Raw genomic sequence first — 22,725 nt, forward strand, 5'->3', positions numbered from 1 at the left:
CATCTCCTCTTGCTCTTTTTCAAATTCTCTGTATTTTTATCCCTCTCTTTATTTGTATTTCCTTTCTCTCTTCCATTTCACTGCATTTTCTTTTTCTCTCCCTTTCCATTTCTTCACATTTCTCATTCCATTTTTCTTCGTTTCCTCTATTTGTTTCTTTTCATTTCTGCATATTTCTCTTTGCAGTTCCCATTATCTAATAGTCAGCTATATCTCTCTCTTCTAATTTCCCTAACTTTCATTAATTCCCCTGTATTTCTCTTTCCTCTCATTCCATATGCCTGTATCTCTGTTGTTAGTCTGTGCTTCTCTCTTCTTCACCCATGGAATGTTACTATATCTCTGTGATTTTTCTGTATTTTCTCACATTCATGTATTTCTCTCTAAATTTTGTGTACTGTCTCCCTCCATATATAATTTCACTATTTCTCTGCATCAATCTCTGTACTTTTCCTTATTTGTCTTTCCCTCTATTTTACGATATGTCTCTCCCTCTAAACATAATTTCCCTGTATCTCTCCTTATGTTTGTATAATTACATGAATACATATCCGGTGTCAGCTTTAGTCAATGCTGGAACTCTTGTCTCTGTGTAATAAAATTCGGAGTTTTCTTTACTTGTTAATAGGATATGGATGATACTAGCAAGGCCGCATTTATTGCCCATCATTAGTTGCCCTAAGAAGATGGTGGTGGGCCGCCTTCTTGAATTGCTGCATTCCCATCATGGTGTTAAGTAGGGAGGTCCAGGATTTTGACCCAACAACAATGAAGGAATGGCACTATATGCCTAAGTCGGATGGTCTGTGATTTGGGAGGAGCTTGGTGGTGATGTTGGTCCCTTGATATTGCTGCTGTTATCTTTTCTGGTGATAGAGGTCATGAAACTGAAAGGTGCTGTCAAAGTAGGCTGCATATAGTGATACCACTGGCCAGAATGGAGATGATTGGGTAATTCCCCCATCAATCATGCCTGGAGACCGCACTGCTGTAAGTGACTGAGATTGATTTTATGCTCGAGTTCTGTTTGTTGCAGTTCATAAAGACTCTTATGTGTGGTCTGTCTGATTGGTGCCCCTACCACTGGACTCAATATCCATCTCTCCACCACAGGGCAACTGTGGCTGAAATATGTACTATCTATAAGGTGCACAGCAGTAACTCATCAAGCTTACTTTGAGTAGTGTCTATTGACACTAGTATCCTGGCCATTTGAGTTGGAGGTGGGCCGGAACTTATGGCCTTCAGGACTTGCAGCCAAACAGTGCATTTTTCAGCAAACAGTAAAGCAAACATAGTCTATTTACGAGTTTATTTAAAAAAGCATCTCTACGAACTGAAACGACCAGAACTCAAGCGTAAAATCAATCCCAGTCACTTACAACAGTGCGGTCTCCAGGTGTGATTGATGGAGGAATTACCCAATCATCTTCATTCTGGCCAGGAATAGTGGTGTCACTACACGCAGCCCACATATTCTAGGCTGACACTGACAGAGTAGTGAATTGTCAGACATACCATCTTTCAGATGAAATTGTTATATTTTTCAGTTTCTTTTTTTGTTCTAATTTAGATATTTTTGGCTTCCCATGTTTCAGAAATTCTCATAAGTGAAGCCTAGTTCCTGACATCCTTGAGAATTGTAAGGAGTCTTACAACACCAGGTTATAGTCCAACAGTTTTATTTGAAATCACAAGCTTTCGGAGGCTTCCTCCTTCGTCAGGTGCGTGCACAGCTCACCTGACGAAGGAGGAAGCCTCCGAAAGCTTGTGATTTCAAATAAAACTGTTGGACTATAACCTGGTGTTGTAAGACTCCTTACATTTGTCCACCACCGGCATCTCCACATCATCCTTGAGAATGTTTACATGCCCTGAAATTTAGGTAAGTTTAATAGTGTGGCTGGATCAAGGAAAAGAGAACTATTTTTAAAAGATTACTTCAGCTACTGATTGTATGCTATGCATTTGCTAAGCTATATACTGCATATCTTTTCTTTTCCCTTTTCTCATCTGGCTTAGCAAACACTTTTCAGAAGTGTCAGATAGATTCACTTCAAAGACTACAGACAGCCTCTTTGAAAGTCCCAGATACACTCATTGATTTGAAAGAGCAGGCTGATAAATCCCTTTGAAACAGTAATTAGAGATTCAATAAATTTAATTCTCTTTTAAATTCAAAAGGATTCCAATTAGACACATTTAAACAAATCACACAGCAGGTTTGTATTCGAATTGAGTGGCATGGTTCCTCCCTTAAACTCCCTTGGGAGCTGATTTCCGTGAGTGATTTTTAAAAATCTCCTTATATACCATGACAGAATTAAAGAAGCCTATACCATCCTAAATCTTAGACAAGAATGCTTCATTTTTGTCAGAAAGATATGGCTTGAATGTTCTGTCTGCTAATTTCAGGTGGATATGAAAGATCCGATGGGACTATTTGAAGAAGAGCAGAGTTTTCTCTGGTGTCCTGTTAACACTCTTCCCTCAACCTGGTCATTTCATTGCTGTTTGTGGGACCTTGCTGTGCACGCCTATTAATAAACAGTTACTGCATTTCAAAAGTGATCAATTGGTTCTGATGTACTATAGGATGTTCTGGGAAGGTGAGAAGGTACTATGTACATGCAAACTCCTCCTTTTTGATGTCCCTGTACTTCTCTGAATGTCTACTTCTCTCATTCCCCTATTACTCTCCACCTGTCCTTCCCCCGCCCGTCTCCCTTCTCTAATTTCCGTGTACATGTGAGTCTCTCCTCGCTGACTGGGTTTGACCTGCAGTAACCTCCGGCAGCGGCGCTGACCTTTGCACCGTTCGCTGTGGCGCTGGCGGTCCCGTGATCACTATGGCTGCCTTCAGTAAGAGTATCCCGCACGGCTGCTATGAGATCGGGCATACATGGAGTACTTCCTGCACCTTATCCACGCTCCAAGTCACTGTCGGGGCTTTGCAAGCGTCCTTGAAAATCTATGCGCCTCTATACATCGTGAGTACGGCTTCACTCTGTAGGAAAGCTGGGCGCAGAGAGGCGGAGGGCCCACTGGCAGCAGAGGGTTGGGGAGGCCTGGTAGTTCCAAAAAGATACAGATCCCCGAGGGGGGAAAGGGGTGCAGGTGACGGGCTGTGAGGCTTCTTTACCTTTAGTGGCCGATTTGTATATTTTAACAAACTCTCCCAGCTCCTCATTGAACCTACAACAAGCCGCTGCAGCACCAGAGGGACTGCAAAAAAAGAAGGCTGAGTTCAAAAGAACTAATATTTAACCGCGACAAAAATTGAATACTTGGGGTATTGTAAGACATTGCGTTTATTTGTATGAATAGGTCGTATGATTAAATTGTCGTCGAAGAGATGACCTTTAACCAGTACTGTACAATCTGCACATTACAGATTAGCCAACAAAATCATCTTCCCATATATAGTGCTTTTTTGTACTGTGGAGCTGTTCGTTAATTCTTTACTTGAGTGCTAATTCAAAGCTTTGTCTACATATTTGTTTTTCTGGGATTGGCAGTTGGAAAGAGGATATGAATGGTCTTATGAAATTATATTTCATTAAGTGTATAATGTGTACAGTAAATATAAGGATTTAGGACTCTTGGAAAATTTTAGTTTACTGTAGTACCATCGTAGTCCTTTACTTGTGGGGTATTTTGTGTTGGCTAAAGACAGCAGCCTTTTAAAATAACTTTTGAACAAAATCACAACATTGTTTCCAATATTGTAAGCACACTTGTGATGTATACAGTGCAGATTTGTTTGCACTTGGTACTGTACACACTCAATAGTTTGTTTTTGTATATTTCAGCAATTAAACAGTGCTATAATGTATATATTTCAGTCCTCTTCTAATTTGAGTGTTTCAGTATTCTAACCGTAACCATTTGTATTTGATCACTGCTTGTTCGTGAATCAAAAAGAGGTCTTTTTGTTTAACCTTTAATGGAATATTATATTGCTATTTAGAACCATTGTTTGGTAATCAAGTGCACAGAATGCACTGCTTGAGTGGGCGGTGGAGGCAGATTCAATTGTGGCTTTCTAAAGGGAATTGGATAAGTATGTGAAGGGAAAGAAATTGCAGGTCCACAGGGAAAGGGCGGGGGAGTGGGACTAGCTGGATTGCTCCTGCAGAGAGCCGGCATGGGCTTGATGGGCCGAATGGCCTAGTTCTGTGTTGTAACTATTCTATGATTCTAATGTGTTTCAAAATGACATATTTATAGAACTCAGACCATAATCTTTTCACCTGAAAATTTCCTCCTTGTATTAGGTGCTTCAGTGTTAAATCTGTTTTTAGGCACTGGTAATTGCCTTATTTTTTTATTCATCCTCAGGATGTGGGTGTTGCTGGCAAGGCTGGCATTTATTGCTCATCCCTAGTTGCCCTGAGAAGGTAGTGGTGGTGGGCTCCCTTCTTGAACCATTGCAGCCCGTATGGTGAAAGTGCTCCTTGTTAGGTAGAGAGTTCCAAGATTTTGATCCAGCGATGATGAAAGATAGGCAATATGTGTCCAAGTCAAGGTAGAGTGTGACCTGGAGGGGAATTTGGAGGTGGTGATGTACCCATGCACCTGCTGCCCTTGTCCTAGGTGATGGAGGTCATGGATTTAGGAGATGCAGTTGATGAAGCCTTTGCAAGTTGCTGCAGTGCATCCTTTAGCTAGTAGACAGTGCAGCTACGGTGCACCAGTGGTGGAGGGGTAGGTAGATGTTTAGGCTAGTGAATAAAGTGTCGGTCAAGCAGACTGCTTTGCCCTGGATGGCGTCGAGCTTCTTGACTGTTGTTGCAGCTGCACCCATCCAGGCAAGTGGAGAGTATTCCATCACACTCCTGATTTGTGCCTTGTAGGTGGTGCAGAGGCTTTGGGGAGTCAGGAGGTGATCCTTGCCAGAATATCTGTTCTCCTATTCCACTAAATGCTTGCAGTCCTGCATAGACTCTTCCACCATTGCTCAAGGCAAATGTCTGTCAAACAGCTAATGTGGAAACTCAGAGGCTTTGAATGACAGCTGCTGGAAAGCATTACGTGGAAGCCAGGTATCTGAATGTGTGCTCATATATCCAGGATTTTGTGCCTTTCTTGATTGGGTTGTCGAGGCAAGCAGTTGCTGCTGAAGTTTTGTAGCTTCAGCTGGCAGAATCACTCTTCATTTGGGTACAGTATAAGTTCACACTGCGGTGAGGAGGATGTTGGCAATGCACTTGCAAATTTTATCATGAGTTCTGCTAATTTGCTTAGGAGGAATTCTGTCCAGCTTAAGGACTCAGAACTGCACTTGTTAGTTGTTCTGTGACCAGCTAGTAAGTGGTGGTTGAGGGGGGGGTGGAGAAACTAGATGGAATTGGGGTCTTTTAGGGGTCAAATTGGCAATGGAAATTAGAACTGTACTCTTAATACCTGAGCCAGGCAGTTTCATGATCATTCTGCTAGCCTGTCTAATTGATGGAACCAGGAGGGTGGATTTGTCAGTTATGGGAATCTTCCCAGGCTGCCAGTCAAATGGGTGGAATAGTCCTAGTTAGGCTAGTAACAGAAAGCTTACTGTAAAATGTGCAGTTGTAGCTGGTTCAACTCCTGAAGTAAAGAAAGATCTTGCATTTATAAAGCGCCTTTCACGACCTCAGGTTTCACAAAACGCTTTACAGTCAATGAAGTACTTCTGAACTGTAGTCACGCTGTAATGTAGGAAAACTCAGCACCCTATTTACACACAGTGAGGTCCCACAAACAGCGATGACCTACATGATCAGATCATCTGTTTTTAGAGATTTTGGTTGAGGGATAAATATTGGCCAGGGCACGGGAGAACTCCCCTGGACAAGAAACTGGAATCAGAGGAATGGACTGTTTGGGAGGGAGGAGGAAGGGGTGGATGAGTTTTATAGGGTTAAAAAGGTTAGAAATATGGAGGGTTTTAATATGAAGATGAGCATTTTAAATGAGTTGTGGTGGCGGTAACCAGGAATCGATGTAGGCCAGCGAAGATAGGGGTGATGGGCGAGTGGGACTTGGTGTGCAATACGATATGGCCAGCCAAGTTTTGAGTGAAAGGCAAGGCACCAGACAGGTTTCATTAAATGGTCATTGGCTGTGCGAACCTAGCTAGTGAACGTTGGAGTGCCATTACAACTAAGCCTAGTCTTATCTAGCAAGGTTTCTGGATCACGATGCTGACTGATTAGTCTCTCCCTAGCCTTGTGACTGACATTGAAGTCAATTGTAGCCTCTCACCAGTGATTTTTATTTTTGGTTATGAAGAAGATAGTTTTGAAATGCACTCAAAATGACATTAAGTATTGATGGTTTTTTCCTGCCTCACCCAATGGTTTATCATAATTGTAAATCTAGGCTTGATCTGATGGGTCCTTGGGTAGGTAGTGTGATACTGAGCCAAACAGAATATCCCTATTTTGATCCTTGGCCTATAGTGAGTCAGCTGATCTCAGCTGGGGTAATGGCAAGGCTTTAATATAGTTACTGGATCCCTGGGCTGGGGAAGGGAGAAATCAGCTAAGGCAACTGTGGCTGACTGCTGAACATCTACTTTCTCTTATGGGGCAGGTATAGATTTGAGCTTGGCTATGATATGTCTAATGTGTAAATAGCCTGTTGACACTCATTGTTTGGCTCACATACAAAGAATAGCTACTTAAGTTGGGTGGTGGCAAACTGTCAGCATCCATAGAACCACACACCAGTATGAATAACTGCATTCAGGAGGGGAGGGAAATGCAAATCTGTGGCAGATTACTTACTTTGTATTTGGTGTAAATTTGCAACATTAAGATTTAATGGTATACAAAACAGCACCCGAGAATAGAGGTGTGGGAATAATTACAATTGGAGAGGAGACAACGATGAGAAATTCCAAATCATGCACTGTCGATGAGCATAACATCAGAATTATAACTCGAACTAACAAATATGACAAACTGCAATGTGGAAGTTATTGGAATCCCAAATACTGTCAATATTTATATATCTGCAGAACATTTGGGAGAAGGAGGTAGTAACAGATGAAAAACTTGCCACAATTCTATATCTTGAATCAATAGGAGGACAGATACTGAAGTGGAATTATTTCAAAGACCTGTAAGTGCAACTGTCAACTACCACAGGAAAAAAAAATCAAGCACCAAAATTGGGATGATTGGATTGGGGAGTGGGTAGGCCAATGGGTCACTTATCTCAAGTACAGGGGTGAAATCAGACTCCTAAAAATCCATCTCTTTAACTCTTACAGACAGTTTCATCAACAGCATATCAATTTGACTCAACCAGTACAGGAGGTAAACTAGAAAAGCAGACTTAACATAAGAGCATACGAAATAGGAGTAGCAGTAGGCATACAGTCCCTCGAGTCTGCTCCACCATTCAGTAAGATCATTGCAGATCTTCGACCTCAACTCCACTCTTCTGCCTGATCCCCATATCCCTTGATTCCCTTAGAGTCCAAAAATCTATCGATCTCAGCCTTGAATATGTTCAATGACTGAGCATCCACAGCCCTCTGGCGTAGAGAATTCCAAAGATTCACAACCCTCTGAGTGAAGAAATTTCTCCTCCTCTCAGTCCTAAATGGCTGACCCCTTATTCTGAGACTATGCCCCCACACTTGTGTTATTATCGAAGACCGAATATGAATACCATTTTCTCAAATTATCATTTTCCATGACAGCTGGAGCTAAATGGATCTTGGGTGCCAGGTGGCATTTGATGCCGTATAACTGAGATGCCTCACTCAACAGTGAGCGCAAGAGATTAATCAAATGATCCATTCTAGGATCAGTGGAATCCTGAAGTTTCAAATGGGAGTCCCATGAGGCTATAAAGTGGATTTAAATTGATCATTTGAAGAGATTCTGATTATAAATTTAATGCTCTTAAGCGTTCCAGTATAGCTGGTCCAGAAGATGAAGCTGCTGACTTCTCCATCAGGTGTTATGTACATCAGTGAATTATACGTATGCAAGTCACCGGATACTGTATAAAAAAAAATGCAATTATCCATCTCATTGCATATAGTTATATGGGATGCCAGATATGGCCCCCTGCTGCTTGTTTGAAATAACATGCGGAGGTTGTCCCAAGATGCTGTTTGTAGGTGATGGGTGCTCCCTGAGCCTATGGAAAGTTAAAACACAATGAACGGAGAAATTAACGTCTCTTCCCAGTGGAATGAACATTTCTAAAGTTTCCAAAGTTGGAAGCAACTGAGAAGGCTGCACTAAGACAGAAAACGATGCATTTATAAAAACTGCCAGAAATGATCATCTTAAAGACAAGTTTGGGAATACTGGATTGAGATTTAGGTTTGTTTATAGGATTTTTGTGTGTGATACTTAATGTAGCTCGAGTTATTGCACACTAGCCAACTCAGTTAAAAGGATCCATTTAACTCTTGGATCATCTCAGTGAGATTAAGGACAGATTTGTGTATAAGGAATAATTATTACTTCTACATAGCCCAGCTTTGCATGTTATCACATGCAAAGCAATAACTTGGTTTTGGAATTAACTGTGTTGAACATAACAAAGCATTGCTCAGTTCAGAATTACTGTCACAGCCATACCTGGGTTTAACTTCTTTGAGGATTACAGTATATGTTTGGCAAAGTTGGCCCTTTTCAGTTTATGTAGCAAAGTAATGCATAACAATTGTTCTTTGTTTACATCTTGGACACTACTAATATAAAAACTTATAGCCTCTTTGATTTGGTAACAGTCCAACTACTCTGTAGAAATATTTTTGTCTTCCTCTATGATGTGCTGGTTCTGGTCTCTGGGTAGACCTTGGGGATATGTTTGTAGACCTCTTCCTTCCAGGTTGTTCTTTCTCTTCTGACTTCAGCCAGCACTTTGCATGTGCTTATACTGTGCTTAGAATTGCCACAACTGTTTGATGTCTCTTTCTGACCTGAAACAAACGAACACTAATTCCAGATGCCTTTCTCCTTCAACCTCAACTTGACTTCTGAATTGAAGCTTCTGAATTGAAGCTACTGAAAACTAGCCTCAAATTGATGCATGAACATCCCTTTTTTTTAGCTCAAGAATAAAATACTACTGCAGGCAGTCTGACGCTTTTATTCACTTTTCACCAACCCTGTAATTTCCATTAAAACTATTCCAACATCTGACCTTTTTCAGCCAATTTTCTCCCTGCTTTTCCTGATGGTGTTGACTTCTTCCTGGGGTAAGGTTCCCTTGGGCATCCTCCAGTATCTTGTTGAAGTGGCAATTCTTCTGTGAGTGAGGGGCATCAAATCTGAGTCAGTTCTTGTTCTTGCTCAACATCCACCCCCATGCACCTCCTGCAGGCAGCAGTGAGTTAGTGAGGAAGGGAAGTGTGTGACCATCCATTGCGGTAGGAAGGGGAGACAGTAAAGGGATCCTGATAGTGTTAATTTGAAACAGATGTACTGAATACCTGTGACAATTGCAACGATTTGGAGGAGAGCAAATACAGCTTGGCATCATGGAGCAAGTGGTTGCTAAGAGGGATACGGGGGGAGGGGGGGGGGAGTTGGTTAGAAGAATGAAGTGCAGAAATGCAGTAGTAATAGGGATCCCATGGTCAGAGCAATAGACAGCTTTTGTAGCTGCAGCCAAGAGTCTCAAATGGTGTGTTGGTCTTTGATGCCTGGCTAACGGATATAACGGGGCAGTTGAAAAACATTTTGAAGCAGGTGAGAGTAACCAGAAGTTATGGTTCATGTTTGAACCAATTACATAAGAAGGAACAAAATTGAGGCCCTGCAAAGTGAATTTCAGCGATTAGGAAATTGATTGAAAAGTAGGACCTTCAAGGTTGTAATCCAGTTGTGGGTACCTTACTTTAGGGAGGATGTTAAGACCATGAATAAGGCACAGAAGAGATTTACTAGGGTGATACCTGGGATGAGAGTATTTAGTTATAAGGAGAGACTAGAGAAATTGGCGTTCTTTTGACCAGAACAGAGAAGGTTAAGAAGAGACCTGATAGGGGTGTTCAAAATGATCTGCGTTGGTTAGGTAAATAGGAAAATCTATTGCCACTGGTCAGTGAGTTGGTAACTAGAGGGAATAGATCACCAAAAGTACAAAGTGAGATCAGGAGAATATAAACAAATTCTGAAACAAAGGGCTGTTCCAGAAACTGGTGGAAGCAGAATCTATAATCATTTTTAAAAGGGAAGTAGATAAATTGTGGCTTCAAGCCCCACTGTGGACTTGAGCACACAATCTAGGCTGAGGTGCTGTATAGAATTGACGGAATGCTGCATTGTTGGAGTGCCGTATTTCATTTGCAATGTTGAACCGAGGCCCTGTCCACCAGTTCATAGGGGTGTAAAAGATAGCATAGCACTGTTGAAAGAAGATCAGGGCGATCTTCCAGTGACCTGACCAGCATTCATCTCTCAACCAACACTATCTGGTCATTGATCTCATTTGCTGTTTGTGGGACCTTGCTGTGTGCAAATTGACTGCTGCATTTGCCTACAAAATAAGAATCATAAATAATTCATCGGCTGCGAAGTGCTTTGGGTGGCTTTAAGGACATGAAAGGTATTATCTAAATGCAAGATTTTAAAATATTTGAAAAAGAAAAATGTCGAAGGGTAAGGGAGACGGGCAGGAGAGTGGGACTAAGTTGTTGGCTCTCAGAGTGAATTGTAGAAACGCAGTAATAATGGGGGATAGCCCGAGGAATAGGCAGATACCTTTGTAGCCTGAGTGGTGTGTTGCCTTCCGTGTGCCAGTGTAAGTGTGAAGGATATAATGGAGCAGGTGCAAATGATTTTGAAGAGGGAAGGAGAAAAGCCAATTGTTGTTCATAAAGGAAGTAATGATATATGAAGGAATAGAATGAGTATTTGACAGAGAGCTGGTGCGGTTGCAATGGGTGTAATGGCCTCTCTCTGTGCTGTAAAATTTTGTCTTCAGGGGGAGGGGGGAGGTTGGATAGTGATCAGGAGCTGGTACCCTAGAAGGTAGAATTTCCCCCACCCTCGCAACCAACCCAGACGTACTTGTGACTTGTTGAGCACCGATCTCTGCTTTACCTGAAGGTGGCTAACTCCGCACAGAATGGGGGTCAAACTTGATACCTTTCTGATCTGTGTGGCATAGCGACTCGCAGTTCTAACCATCTGAGCTTTTGGCGGCAGCTTGGGAATGTACTTTTCTGTCTGCATGATTTTGCTCCCGAGAATCTTATGGTATTGGAATTTGAGTGACATAAGGGCATTGTTACTTTAACAGAACCACAAGCATCATTACTAACAAAACCACTGAGATGTTAATGGCTTTCTCTCCAACCCTCAATGTACTGTAATGTTTTCTCTCGATAAATTTAAAGGTAATGAAATGTAATTCTTTGATTTATATACTGTAATGGCCAGGCTAATGACAAGAGAAACTGATTAAAACTGAACGGAAATTTGGTCTAATTTTTGGAGTTTTGGGTTCAGTATATACGATCTGTCGTGGGGCAGAAATTGCACCGAGTGCCGCCAACGGTGCTCGCCACTCCATAGATTTATTCCCGCCCACTAACTTACTGCGGTCTTTTCTTCGCGCTGTTCCTTGAATAGGAAGCGGAGAAGAGCCCAGCATCAGTTCAAGTGAAGCTAGGACCTGTGGGGGAAGCCAGAGGAACAAACTCTCCCCTCAACCAATTGCAGCATTTTTGACAAGCTGCAAAACTCTCTGCAGGCTTCCGATTTTAAAACCAGGAAGTGAAAGGTACAACGTTAAAATCTTTTGTAAAATCAGTTATAGACAGCAAAAAAAGAGAAGGTAAGAGATAGAAGGGAAAAGTTTTTTAAAAAAATAATTTTTAAATTTTTAAAAATTTTTGATGACCAAAAGCTATTAAAATAAGGAGTAATGAGACTCATGTTTTTAAGTTAATTTTTAGTTGTTTGGCCGCCATTAAGACCGCGCTGTTAAAACTTAGTTGAGACCTGGTATTTTTAAGCATACCTGTTTTGTGGTGTGATTAGTTACTTTCCAACTGGGCAGATAAGCAAGTTGTTGCTTTTTCAGTGATTTCTGATTGCAGCATACGATATACCTTTTGTCTGCAACATTCAAAGCTGTCATATCGCTGGCGAACCAGTAGGAACAAGTTCTGGATTTCCATGTTTCGCTGCGCATGTGTGAACGCTCCTCCATTTTGCCACTAACAGCGGTGAGCACTGTTGAGCTCTCTGTTCTTTCTGGAGCAATTTTTGCCCCCCATATGTTCTATATTAAAAGCATCATATTAGCATGCATTTTAAAAAAAAATCAAAGAATCATTAATGAAGTGACTGGATTTTTGAAGGGGAATAAAGTCCCTTTTAGAATGTCTGTCTTCCTTCACTTTCTCAACTTTTAGCTCCAATGGAAAGATGAAAACCTTGTAACTAATGTGCAGTGTTTGCTCAAACCTCAGCTGAACTGGAAAAGAAGCATGGTATTGAAGAGATTCTGTCTGTATGGTCCTATGAATCCCTTAATGATAGTAGATATTTCATTGTATTCATGGATGAACGGACAAAAACTAGGTTTAATATTTGCATCAAAATATGTGCTCTTCTTACTGTGCCAGTATCGTTAAGAGCTCAAATCCCTATGCAACATTTGGAATCACTCATGCGGGTTTATATATGGCTGCTGCTAGCTAAGTTATTTTGTTTGCTCTCCAGTATTGTGTACTTCCTATTGCTTAAAGTGCCGTCACATGGGTAGAAGTAGATAGAATATTGCTTGATCAGTGTTTGCTCACTGTAACTTGGCAGAAATACAGTTTTTCACATGTTTAATTCACAAAACAATCCTTAAAACTGTGCAGAATTATAGTGTACCCTTGTTTTATTTCTTCTGCACTTGGATTATGTCTTTATTTGCTGGTTTAATTGCCACAACATAACACGTCGCTGAAGTTGCATGCTGAAGCATATTCTTGCTCTTAATCCTTTGTTCACTAACTGCTACATGCACCCTTCATTTTGGGAATGATTGCCCATGACTGAGTTCTTATTTTTCATTTATGTTTGACGTTAAGTTTTTAAGAACATCATTCTTGTTACTGTAATGGATGAAACTTTGTAAACCAGAAACAAGTTATTCACTCTTTCATGAAGGCTAAACCATGTAGAAATAGGAGCAGAAGTATGTTAAAATATCAAAAAATCAGATATGACACCAATGAATGTACCTTATTCTCAATTTGTGTCTACCATGTTTGTTTTAGATTGCAGCAATTCTTCGAAGGCGGAAATTAGATTACTACATTCACAAACTGCTTCCTGAGATCCTCCAGTCAACCTCGTTCCTTACTGCAAATGGTGGCCTCTATATTATGTTTTTCTGTATCCTCAGGTGAGGAGGGGTTTACTAATCTTCTGATGACATTGATTTTGCAGGATCTGTCATGAAATTGCCACAAGCTTTATTCATGTGCTTTACTATACTTTCATTTGCCCATTCAGTTACAGGCAATTGCTGCATTAAAACTATAATTTTGATTATTGGAGCCAGATAGTGACAATTAAACTTGTCAAAAATGTGATAAATGGACTTATTTGTTTAAGCATTTCATTATGCTGAATGCTATTTAGTGAACATGATCTACAGTCTATACTTTCATTGGAACAAGAAGCAATGCAGTTCAAACTCAACAAGTTAAAAGTTTATTTTGATTTCACTGACTGTGTTTGCTGCTTGCAGTTAAAAATATAAAAATACAGTGGAGTGACTGGCATTTAGACATTACCAGTACTTTTGATCATATTCTGTTGCAGGAATTCTGGATGCTCTAAAATGTACCAAATATCCCACCATAAATATGTTGGTCAGTTAGCTGAAATTTTGACCATTTCCATTGAATATGGGTGATTTTGAAAGAAAAGTGAGGTAAAGAAAAAAAAAGCCTACCGGGGCAAAGGTTTTTTGGACATACAACAACTTGCATTTATAAAGCGCCTTTAATATAGTAAAATGTTGCAAGGCACTCCACAGCAGTGTTGTCAGACAAAATGTGACACCAAGCCACATGAGATATTAGTACAGGTGACGGTCAAAGAGGTAGGCTTTAAGGAGCGTCTTAAAGGAGGAGGGAGAGGCATAGAGGTTTAGGCAGGGAACGAGGGGCGATGGAAATAGGTGATGCACAAAAGGCCAGAATTGGAGGAATGCTGAGTTCTCGGAGGGTTAGAATCATAGAAAAATTACGGCATGGAAGGAGGCCATTTGGTCCATCGAGTCCGTGCCGGCTCTATGTAAGAGGAATCCAGCTAGTCCCAGTCCCCTGCCCTTTCTCCGTAGCGCTGCAAATTTTTTCCTTTCAAGTACTTATCCAGTTCCCTTTTGCAGGGCATGATTGAATCTGCCTCCACCACGCCCTCAAGCAGTGCATTCCATATCCTAACCACTCAGTGTAAAAAAAAAATATTTTCCTCATGTCACCTTTGGTTCTTTTGCCAATCACCTTAAATCTATGTCCTCTGGTCCTTGACCCTTCCGCCAATGGGAACAGTTTCTCTTTATCTACTCTGTCTAGCCCCTTCATGGTTTTGATTACCTCTATCAAATCTTCTCGCAATCGTCTCTGTTCCAAGGAGAACAACCCCAGCTTCTCCAGTCTATCCAGGTAACTGAAGTCCCTCATCCCTGGAATCATTCTAGTAAATCTCTTCTGCACGCTTTCTAATGCCTTCACATCTTTCCTAAAGTTCGGTGGCCAGAACTGGACCCAATACTCCAGTTGTGACAGAACAGTGTTTTCTAAAGGTTCATCATGACTTCCATACTTTTGTACTCTGTGCCTCTATTTATAAAGCCCAGGATCCCATATGCTTTTTTAACCGTTTTCTCAACCTGCCCTGTCACCTTCAACGATTTGTGCACATATACCCCCAGATCTCTCTGTTCCTGTACCCCTTTTAGAGTTGTGCCCTCTAATTTATGCTGCCTCTCTTCGTTCTTCCTACCGAAATGTATCACTTCGCTTTTCTCTGTTAAATTTCATCTGCCACGTGTCCGCCCATGCCACCAGTCTGTCTATCTTCTTGAAGTCCATCACTATCCTCCTCACTGTTCACTACTATTCCAAGTTTTGTATCATCTGCAAATTTTGAAATTGTGCCCTGTGCAGCCAAGTCCAAGTCATTAATATTTATCAAGAAAAGCAGTGGTCCCAGCACTGACTGCTGGGGAACACCACTGTACACCTCCCTCCAGTCCGAAAAACAACTGCTCACCACTACTCTCTGTTCCTGTCACTTAGCCAATTCTGTATCCATGTTGCTACTGCCCCCTTTATTCCATGGGCCACAATCTTGATGATAACCCTACCATGTGGAAATTAATCAAACGCCTTTTGAAAGTTCATATACACTTCATCTATCCTCTCTGTTACCTCATCAAAAATATTCTCAGGTTAGTTAAACACTATTTGCCTTTAACAAATCCATGCTGGCTTTCCCTAATCAATCCACACTCATCCAAGTGACTGTTAATTCTGTCCCAGATTATCGTTTCTAAAAGTTTCCCCACCACTGAGGTTAAACTGACTGGCCTATGGTTGCTGGGTTTATCCTTACACCCTTTTTTGAATAAGGGTGTAACATTTGCAATTCTCCAGTCCTCTGGCACGACCTCCATATCTATGGAAGTTTGGAAGATTATGGCCAGTACCTCTGCAATTACCACCCGTACTTCCCTCAGCAACCTAGGATGCATCCCATCCGGACCGGGTGACTTATCTACTTTATGTACTTTAAGTACGGGTTGTAGGGCTGGAGGAAGTTACATACATTGAGAAGCTTCATATTCTAATACAGTCGAGTTGGGATAGTATTAAGTCGCCTACTGTTAGCCGCATTAACATAGTGAGAGAGGAAATATTAAGGGGTTTAGCATCCTTGAAAGTAGATAAATCGCCAGGCCCGGTTGAAATGTATCCCAGGCTGATAAAAGAAGCAAGGCAGGAAATAGCGGAGGCTCTGACTATCACTTTCCAATCCTCTCTGGCTACAGGCGTGGTCCCGGAGGACTGGAGGACTACTAATGTTGTACCGTTGTTTAAAAAGGGAGAAAGGGATAAACCGAGTAATTATAGGCCAGTTAGCCTAACCTCAGGTGTGCAAATTATTGGAAAAAATTCTGAGGGACAGTATTAATCATCATTTAGAAAGGCACTAATTAATTCATGCCTGTCAGCATGGATTTGTTAAGGGAAGGTCATATCTGACTAACTTGATTGAATTTTTTGAGGCGGTAACAAGGAGGTTCGATGAGGATAGCGCGTTTGATATAGTTTACATGGATTTTAGCAAGGCTTTTGACAAGGTCCCACATGGCAGACTGGTCAGAAAAGTAAAAGCCCATGGCATCCAAGGGAAAGTGGGTAGTTGGATCCAAAATTGGCTCAGTGGCAGGAAGCAAAGGATAATGGTCGGGTGTTTTTGTGACTGGAAGGCTGTTTCCATTGGGGTTTTGCAGGGCTCAGTGATCGGTCCCTTGCTATTTGTGGTATATATCAATGATTTAGACTTAAATGTAGGGGGCATGATTAAGAAGTTTGTAAATGATGCAAATGTTGACCATGTGGTTGATAGTGAGGAAGTTATCAATGGATTGCTCAGGTGGGCAGAAAAGTGGCAAATGGAATTCAATCCAGAGAAGTGTGAGGTAATGCATTTGGGGAGGGCAAACAAGGTAAGGGAATGCACAATAAATGGTAGGATACTGAAAGGTGTGGAGGAAGTGAGGGGCCTTGGCGTGCATGTCCACAGATACCTGAAGGTAGCAGGACAGGTAGGTAAAGTGGTTAAGAAGTCATACGGGATACTTTCCTTTATTAGCCGAGGCATAGAATATAAGAGCAGGGAGGTCATGCTGGAACTGTATAAAACATTAGTTAGGCCACAGCTAGAGTACTGCGTACAGGAAAGATGTGATTGCACTAGAGGGTACAGAGAAGATTTGTGAGGATGTTGCCAGGACTGGAGAATTTTAGCTGTGAGGAAAGATTGGATAGGCTGGGGCTGTTTTCTTTGGAGCAGAGGAGGCTGAGGGGAGATTTAATTGAGGTGTATAAAATTATGACGGGCCTAGATAGAGTGGATAGGAAGGACCTATTTCCCTTAGCAGAGAAGTCAATAACCATGGGGCATAGATTTAAAGTATTAGAGGGGAGTTGAGAATTTTTTTTCACCGAGAGGGTGGTGGGGCCTGGAACTCACTACCTGAAAGGGTGTTAGAGACAGAAACCCTCACCGCACTTAAAAAGTATTTGGATAGGTACTTGAAATGCCGTAACCTACAAGGCTACGAACAAGAGCTGGAAAGTGGGACTAGGCTGGATAGCTGTTTTTCGGCTGGCACAGGCACAATGGGCCGAATGACCTCTTTCTGTGTCGTAATTTTCTATGATGTTATATTGGCAACCAGTCCCTGCTGTGCTTGTTATTTTTTGTACACATTTAAGTTTCTGTCTGGTAGTAAGCGTACAATTAATGTTATAGTTTATCTAATGTTATGCAAATGTATGGTCCTGATTAATAAAAGATCGAATAATTAACCAACTGTTAACCTACAAATGATCAACAACCTCACCAACATTAAAGCACTCCTCAAAGCAAGACCTACAAACCAAATGGAAGATGCCCTTTAGTCGGTGTATAGCTCGTACACGCTCGCTAGCTAGCACTCCCCCTTGCCTGCCCCCCTCTTGAAGTCAGGGCTGCTATCAGCAATTGTGCTCCTTTACTTTGCAGAACAAGAGTACAGTCTACAGTGTAATTGCATGTTGTTGTAATATATACAGTGTGTGTATGTATTTTTGCCTTGAGATATGTCCGTCACGTGAAAATTTCCATGCCATGCTTCTTAAAGAAAAAAGATGATTCTTGCTGGTTTCTGCTGACTTTTAATTGATCTCAAAATCTGCCTGAGTAACTGGTCTCTAATTGACCTCTGGAACGCACAGCAGTTAGATCTTGTGGGCTTAAAGGGACACCAGGTTACCAGAGCTGAACTGTAAAATGTTATGCATTATGTCCTTTTAAAATAGTATACTCTCTGACTTACCATGACCAATGCCAAGGGAGACCCCGTAATATACAATAGATATTAGTATGATTCAGTAACTGAAGGAAATTGGATGATATTTTTTCCAAGTTTAGGTTATTTTGGGAGGTACAGTCAAGGCATCATACAGTGGACGTGGACAGTGATGATTATTCCTCTCTCTTGCTCTCTTTTCCCCCCCCCTGCCTACACCATCTCCTTCCCCCTCACCAAAGTTACTGACTCAAGCGGCAGCATGTTAGCTTCATGAGTTCCAGTTGCACTCTTGTACCTTTATGGTCATTCTTCATGTCTGAGCTAGATAGCGAGCGTCAGCAGGCTATGGATGTCGGGTGAGATAGGATCAGGCTGGCCTGTGGGGGCCTCTGATGTTTACTGCCTAGACTCGTTTATGACGAATGGCCCCTTGGGGGAGGTGCAGAAGGACTGCCAATGGCCATGGAACCATATCCCAGCATGAATGACTGCCTTCAGGAAAGGAGAGTAGAGCAGTGTGTGTTCATTAAGATGGGGGTAATCTATAGCCTGGTTTAAAACGGTCTATTAAAGAAAGCTAGATCTGTTTACATTAATGGGTTGCTTCATACCTTGGTTTCTCACTTATTTTTATGCTAATTGTCTGTCATGGAATTCAGTGGTATTACATTAGTTGATACAAAATTTTAGCAATACAATACATTTTGCACCCATAAAATTATTCGAGTAGATCTAAAATCATTCTGCAAAAAAGTTTTTGTCGTATATTTTAGTGAGTTATTTATCCGTTGTCTACAGAATTAATGAGGTGTTGGAGTGCAGTAAATAACAACCTCTGCTGGTTGGCTTTTTCAGTGAACTTTCAGTTGATAACTGTATAGGAGCTTGCATATGCAGTTCTCATGTCCTTCATTTTCATTTAATTCTGACATTCGGTACGGCTATTGGATCAAGATAGATTATCTAAAATTGCTAATAAAACTAGTTTAATGGTTGGGTTCTGTTTTTCTCCATATCCAGGAAGCTTCTTGGGAAATTCTACATATGGTCTGCAGGATTTGGTGCAGCTTTGCCTGCTTCCTATTTGGCCATTCTGATTGAGAGGAAAAGCAGGTAATATTTTTTTCTTTAATTGCTATCCCTATAAATAAGTGCTTGATGTATAAAATCGTAAAGTGCTTATGATACGTGCATATGTATGCAGCCTCTTTTTTAAAAAAAAAACAATATTTATGCAATGGAATTTTGAAATATCAAATAAAATTTATTTTTTGAATGATTGTACTTGAGGAATAATAATGCTGTGAAACAGACTTTTTTCCCTTTTGTGTTTTAGGTCCATTTGCATCGTGTTTTATTTCCCTCCTTTTCCTTGCCAACTTTCTCCCATCTCCTATCCTGAAGGCTTTTCCTCCTTGCTGCAGTAAAGTTGCACGTGCTGGTTGCTCTGGAGATTGCACCTCACTCACGTGGTGATTTTTCATGTGTGATCATTGGTGAGTGTCGCAGACTATTCAGTTGTGGAGGACATCAGCTGATATCGACATGTGCACTTCTAGCAGGGGGAGCTGGATAGCAGAAAGGAGTGGGAACTCTGGCCAATTTTCCTCTCCCTAACCCAGGGGTGCTGAGGTAATTGTAGCTGTCCTATGGTCACCCTAGCTGAGATCGGGCAACTCAGCACAGACCGGGAATCTAATCCTGCGCTGTGCTGAGTTGCTCTCAGGATAAACTTGCTGACCCATTAGGGAAGCTGTCACACACTTGAATGCACTGCCCGTGCCTTGTACTATCACAAAGAAGAATTTTCTAACCCTGTTCTAAAAGGCTTGTGAGGTTGGCCGTTTTTTTCCTGCTATGTTCTAAATTGCTGGTTAAATCGGAGTCTTCCTAACAAATAGAAAACGTGCTTCCCTGCTTTCACATCCACTCAACCAAGCCAACACACTGCTTAGAATTAATGCTATTTCACCAGAATAAGTACACTGATGTTTTACAGTTTATGAAATGCACAAACCTAGGAAATGATAAAATGCTATTTGTAAGGCTGGCTCCTAGGCAATAGCTCCTTCTCCTTCAAATAAGACATACAGCATATAAAACAAAACTTTATCTGAAATTACCAATAGCAAAGTGTATTTTTAAGCACTATGAATAAAATGAAATTTATAACCTCACTTGAAAATTTTTAACATTTTAATTTGCATTTTTGGGCCTGTATTTGGAAGTGTTATAACATTCCTATTTGGTTTCATTTGTTAGTCTAACATTTTCATGTCATTTTCTGTATCATCTCAAACTACATTCTTGAAATTTTTGCTTCCATTTCAGCAATGTTCTTGTAAATCCTGGTGAGTTGAAGAACCCAAATCCAATGCAATCCGCTATGTCCAAACTTGGCATATTTGACATATGATCACTCAAAACCCACAGAACAGTTTGTCAGTTATATGATGGACATATTGGAATAACTTTGATATGTACGTTGAGCAGAGGGAATGTTAGAATAGTGAAAGAGAAAAATAATTGGGGCAGTGATGCTCAGCAAAGTCAGAATTATTAAAGGAATGCAGTGTAAGGGAGCAATTCCAGATAATATAGAACAGAAACTTTGATCTTTTAGTGCTGGAGGTACTGGCCATAATCTTCCAAACATCCTTAGATATGGGGGTGGTGCCAGAGGACTGGAGAATTGCAAATGTTACATCCTTGTTCAAAAAACGATGCAAGGATAAACCCAGCAACTATAGACCAGTCAGTTTAACTTCAGTGGTGGAGAAACTTTGAGACGATCATCCGGGACAGAATTAAGTCAGTTGGACGAGTGTGGATTGATTAGGGAAAGCCAGCACGGATTTGTTAAAGGCAAATCGTGTTTAACTAACCTAATAGTGTTTTTTGATGAGGTAACAGAGAGGGTAGATGAGGGCAATGCAGTTGATGTGGTGAATATGGACTTTCAAAAGGCGTTTGATAATGCGCCTTATCTTGCTGATAAGCCTACTGCATGATAGGCTTATCATCAACATCGTGGCCCATGGAATAAAGGGGGCAGTAGCAACATGAATACAGAATTGGCTAAGTGACAGGAAACAGAGTAGTGGTGAGCGGTTGTTTTTCGGCCTGGAAGGCGCTGTACAGTGGTGTTCCCCAGAGGTCGGTACTAGGACCACTGCTTTTCTTGATCTACATTAATGACTTGGACTTGGCTGTACAGGGCACAATTTCAAAATTTGCAGATGACACAAAACTTGGAAGGGTAGTAAACAGAGAGGAGGATAATCGACTTCAAGAGGATACAGATATGCTGGAGGCATGGGTGGACACGTGGCAGATTAAATTTAATGCAGAAAAATGCGAAGTGATGCATTTCGGTAGGAAAAACGAGGCGAGGCAATATAAACTAGAGGGCACAACTCTAAAAGGAGTACAGGAACAGGGAGATCTGGGGGTATATGTGCACAAATGGTTGATAGTGGCAGGGCAAGTTGAGAAAGTGGTTTTAAAAAAGCATATGGGATCCTGGGCTTTATAAATAGAGGCATAGAGTACAAAAGTATGGAAGTCATGATGAACCTTATAAAACACTGTTTCGGCCACAGCTGGAGTATTGTGTCCAGTTCTGGGCAGCAAACTTTAGGAAAGATGTGAAGGCCTTAGAGAGGGTGCAGAAGAGAGTTACTAGAATGATTCCAGGGATGAGGGGTTTTAGTTATGTGGAGAAGCTGAGGTTGTTCTCCTTGGAACAGAGATGTTTGCGAAGAGATTTGATAGAGGTATTCAAAATCATGAAGGGTCTAGAAGGAGTAGATGGAGAGAAACTGTTCCCATTGGCGGAAGGGTCAAGGACCATAGGTCATAGATTTAAGGTGATTGGCAAAAGAACCAAAGGTGACATGAGGAAAAGTTTTTTTTTACACAGCGAGTGGTTAGGATATGGAATGCGCACTGCCTGAGGGGGTGGTGGAGGCAGATTCAATCATGCCCTGAAACACTAATATCTGTACCTGTGATGCTACAGAAAACCCTGATTTTTAAGGAAAACAAAATTCCAATGTGGAATCACATGGAGCCAGTCATGGTGCTGCTTTAAAATGGATATAGAATTTGACAATTAAAATGGACTGAGTGGTAGCTGACTGTGAATTTAAAAATGTTTGGAAGAGCTGTCCTATTAGGCTCTCAGTTTAAGGAGGCTACTTTTATGTTTGTACTGAAACAACTTAAGCTTATACTATAGCCCAAGTTTGGATCAGTAATGCAACTGGTTTAACCCTTGAAGCCATCACAGCTCTGGAGAATTTTTTACTCCATGAGCTGTTTAAAATTAATTTCATATGCTGAAGTGGAAGAGATGTCAATATTATAGCAATAATTCCACTAAGATGTGAAGAATAGCTTGATTTGTGCAATGTTGTTTGAAAGTTTGTACTTCAGAATTTGTTTTTAGAAATTAAAAGCTATGAATAATTTCTGCTGCTCTGCTTGTTGCCTCCTTCCCTTCTGAAATCTTTCATAGTCACTACTTTGTTTGTTATCTTTATTTTACATTACCTTTGCCTTCAGCGATGTACTATCCATTTTGGAGGTGAGATACACATCTTTGACATTTGGGTTCTTGCTGAAAACTGGTTCTGGAGGCTTTTTTGTCCATTTGGGAGCCATAACATTGTCTTA

The 22,725-nt window shown here is 41.1% G+C and overlaps 1 protein-coding gene across 1 annotated transcript in view; it reads left to right on the forward strand.

The window, feature by feature from the left end:
- The first annotated feature begins 2,805 nt into the window (after window positions 1–2,805).
- The window catches only part of tmem135 (transmembrane protein 135), a 362,855-nt gene continuing 342,935 nt past the window's right edge, over window positions 2,806–22,725 (forward strand). The window contains exons 1-3 of the mRNA XM_067986325.1: window positions 2,806–2,990; window positions 13,232–13,359; window positions 19,069–19,161. Coding sequence (XP_067842426.1) covers window positions 2,850–2,990; window positions 13,232–13,359; window positions 19,069–19,161 — 362 coding nt within the window. The 5' untranslated portion in view covers window positions 2,806–2,849. The remainder of the gene's footprint in view (window positions 2,991–13,231; window positions 13,360–19,068; window positions 19,162–22,725) is intronic.

The sequence above is a fragment of the Heptranchias perlo genome, chromosome 6, assembly GCF_035084215.1.
Source record: "Heptranchias perlo isolate sHepPer1 chromosome 6, sHepPer1.hap1, whole genome shotgun sequence".
Lineage (NCBI taxonomy): Eukaryota > Metazoa > Chordata > Chondrichthyes > Hexanchiformes > Hexanchidae > Heptranchias > Heptranchias perlo.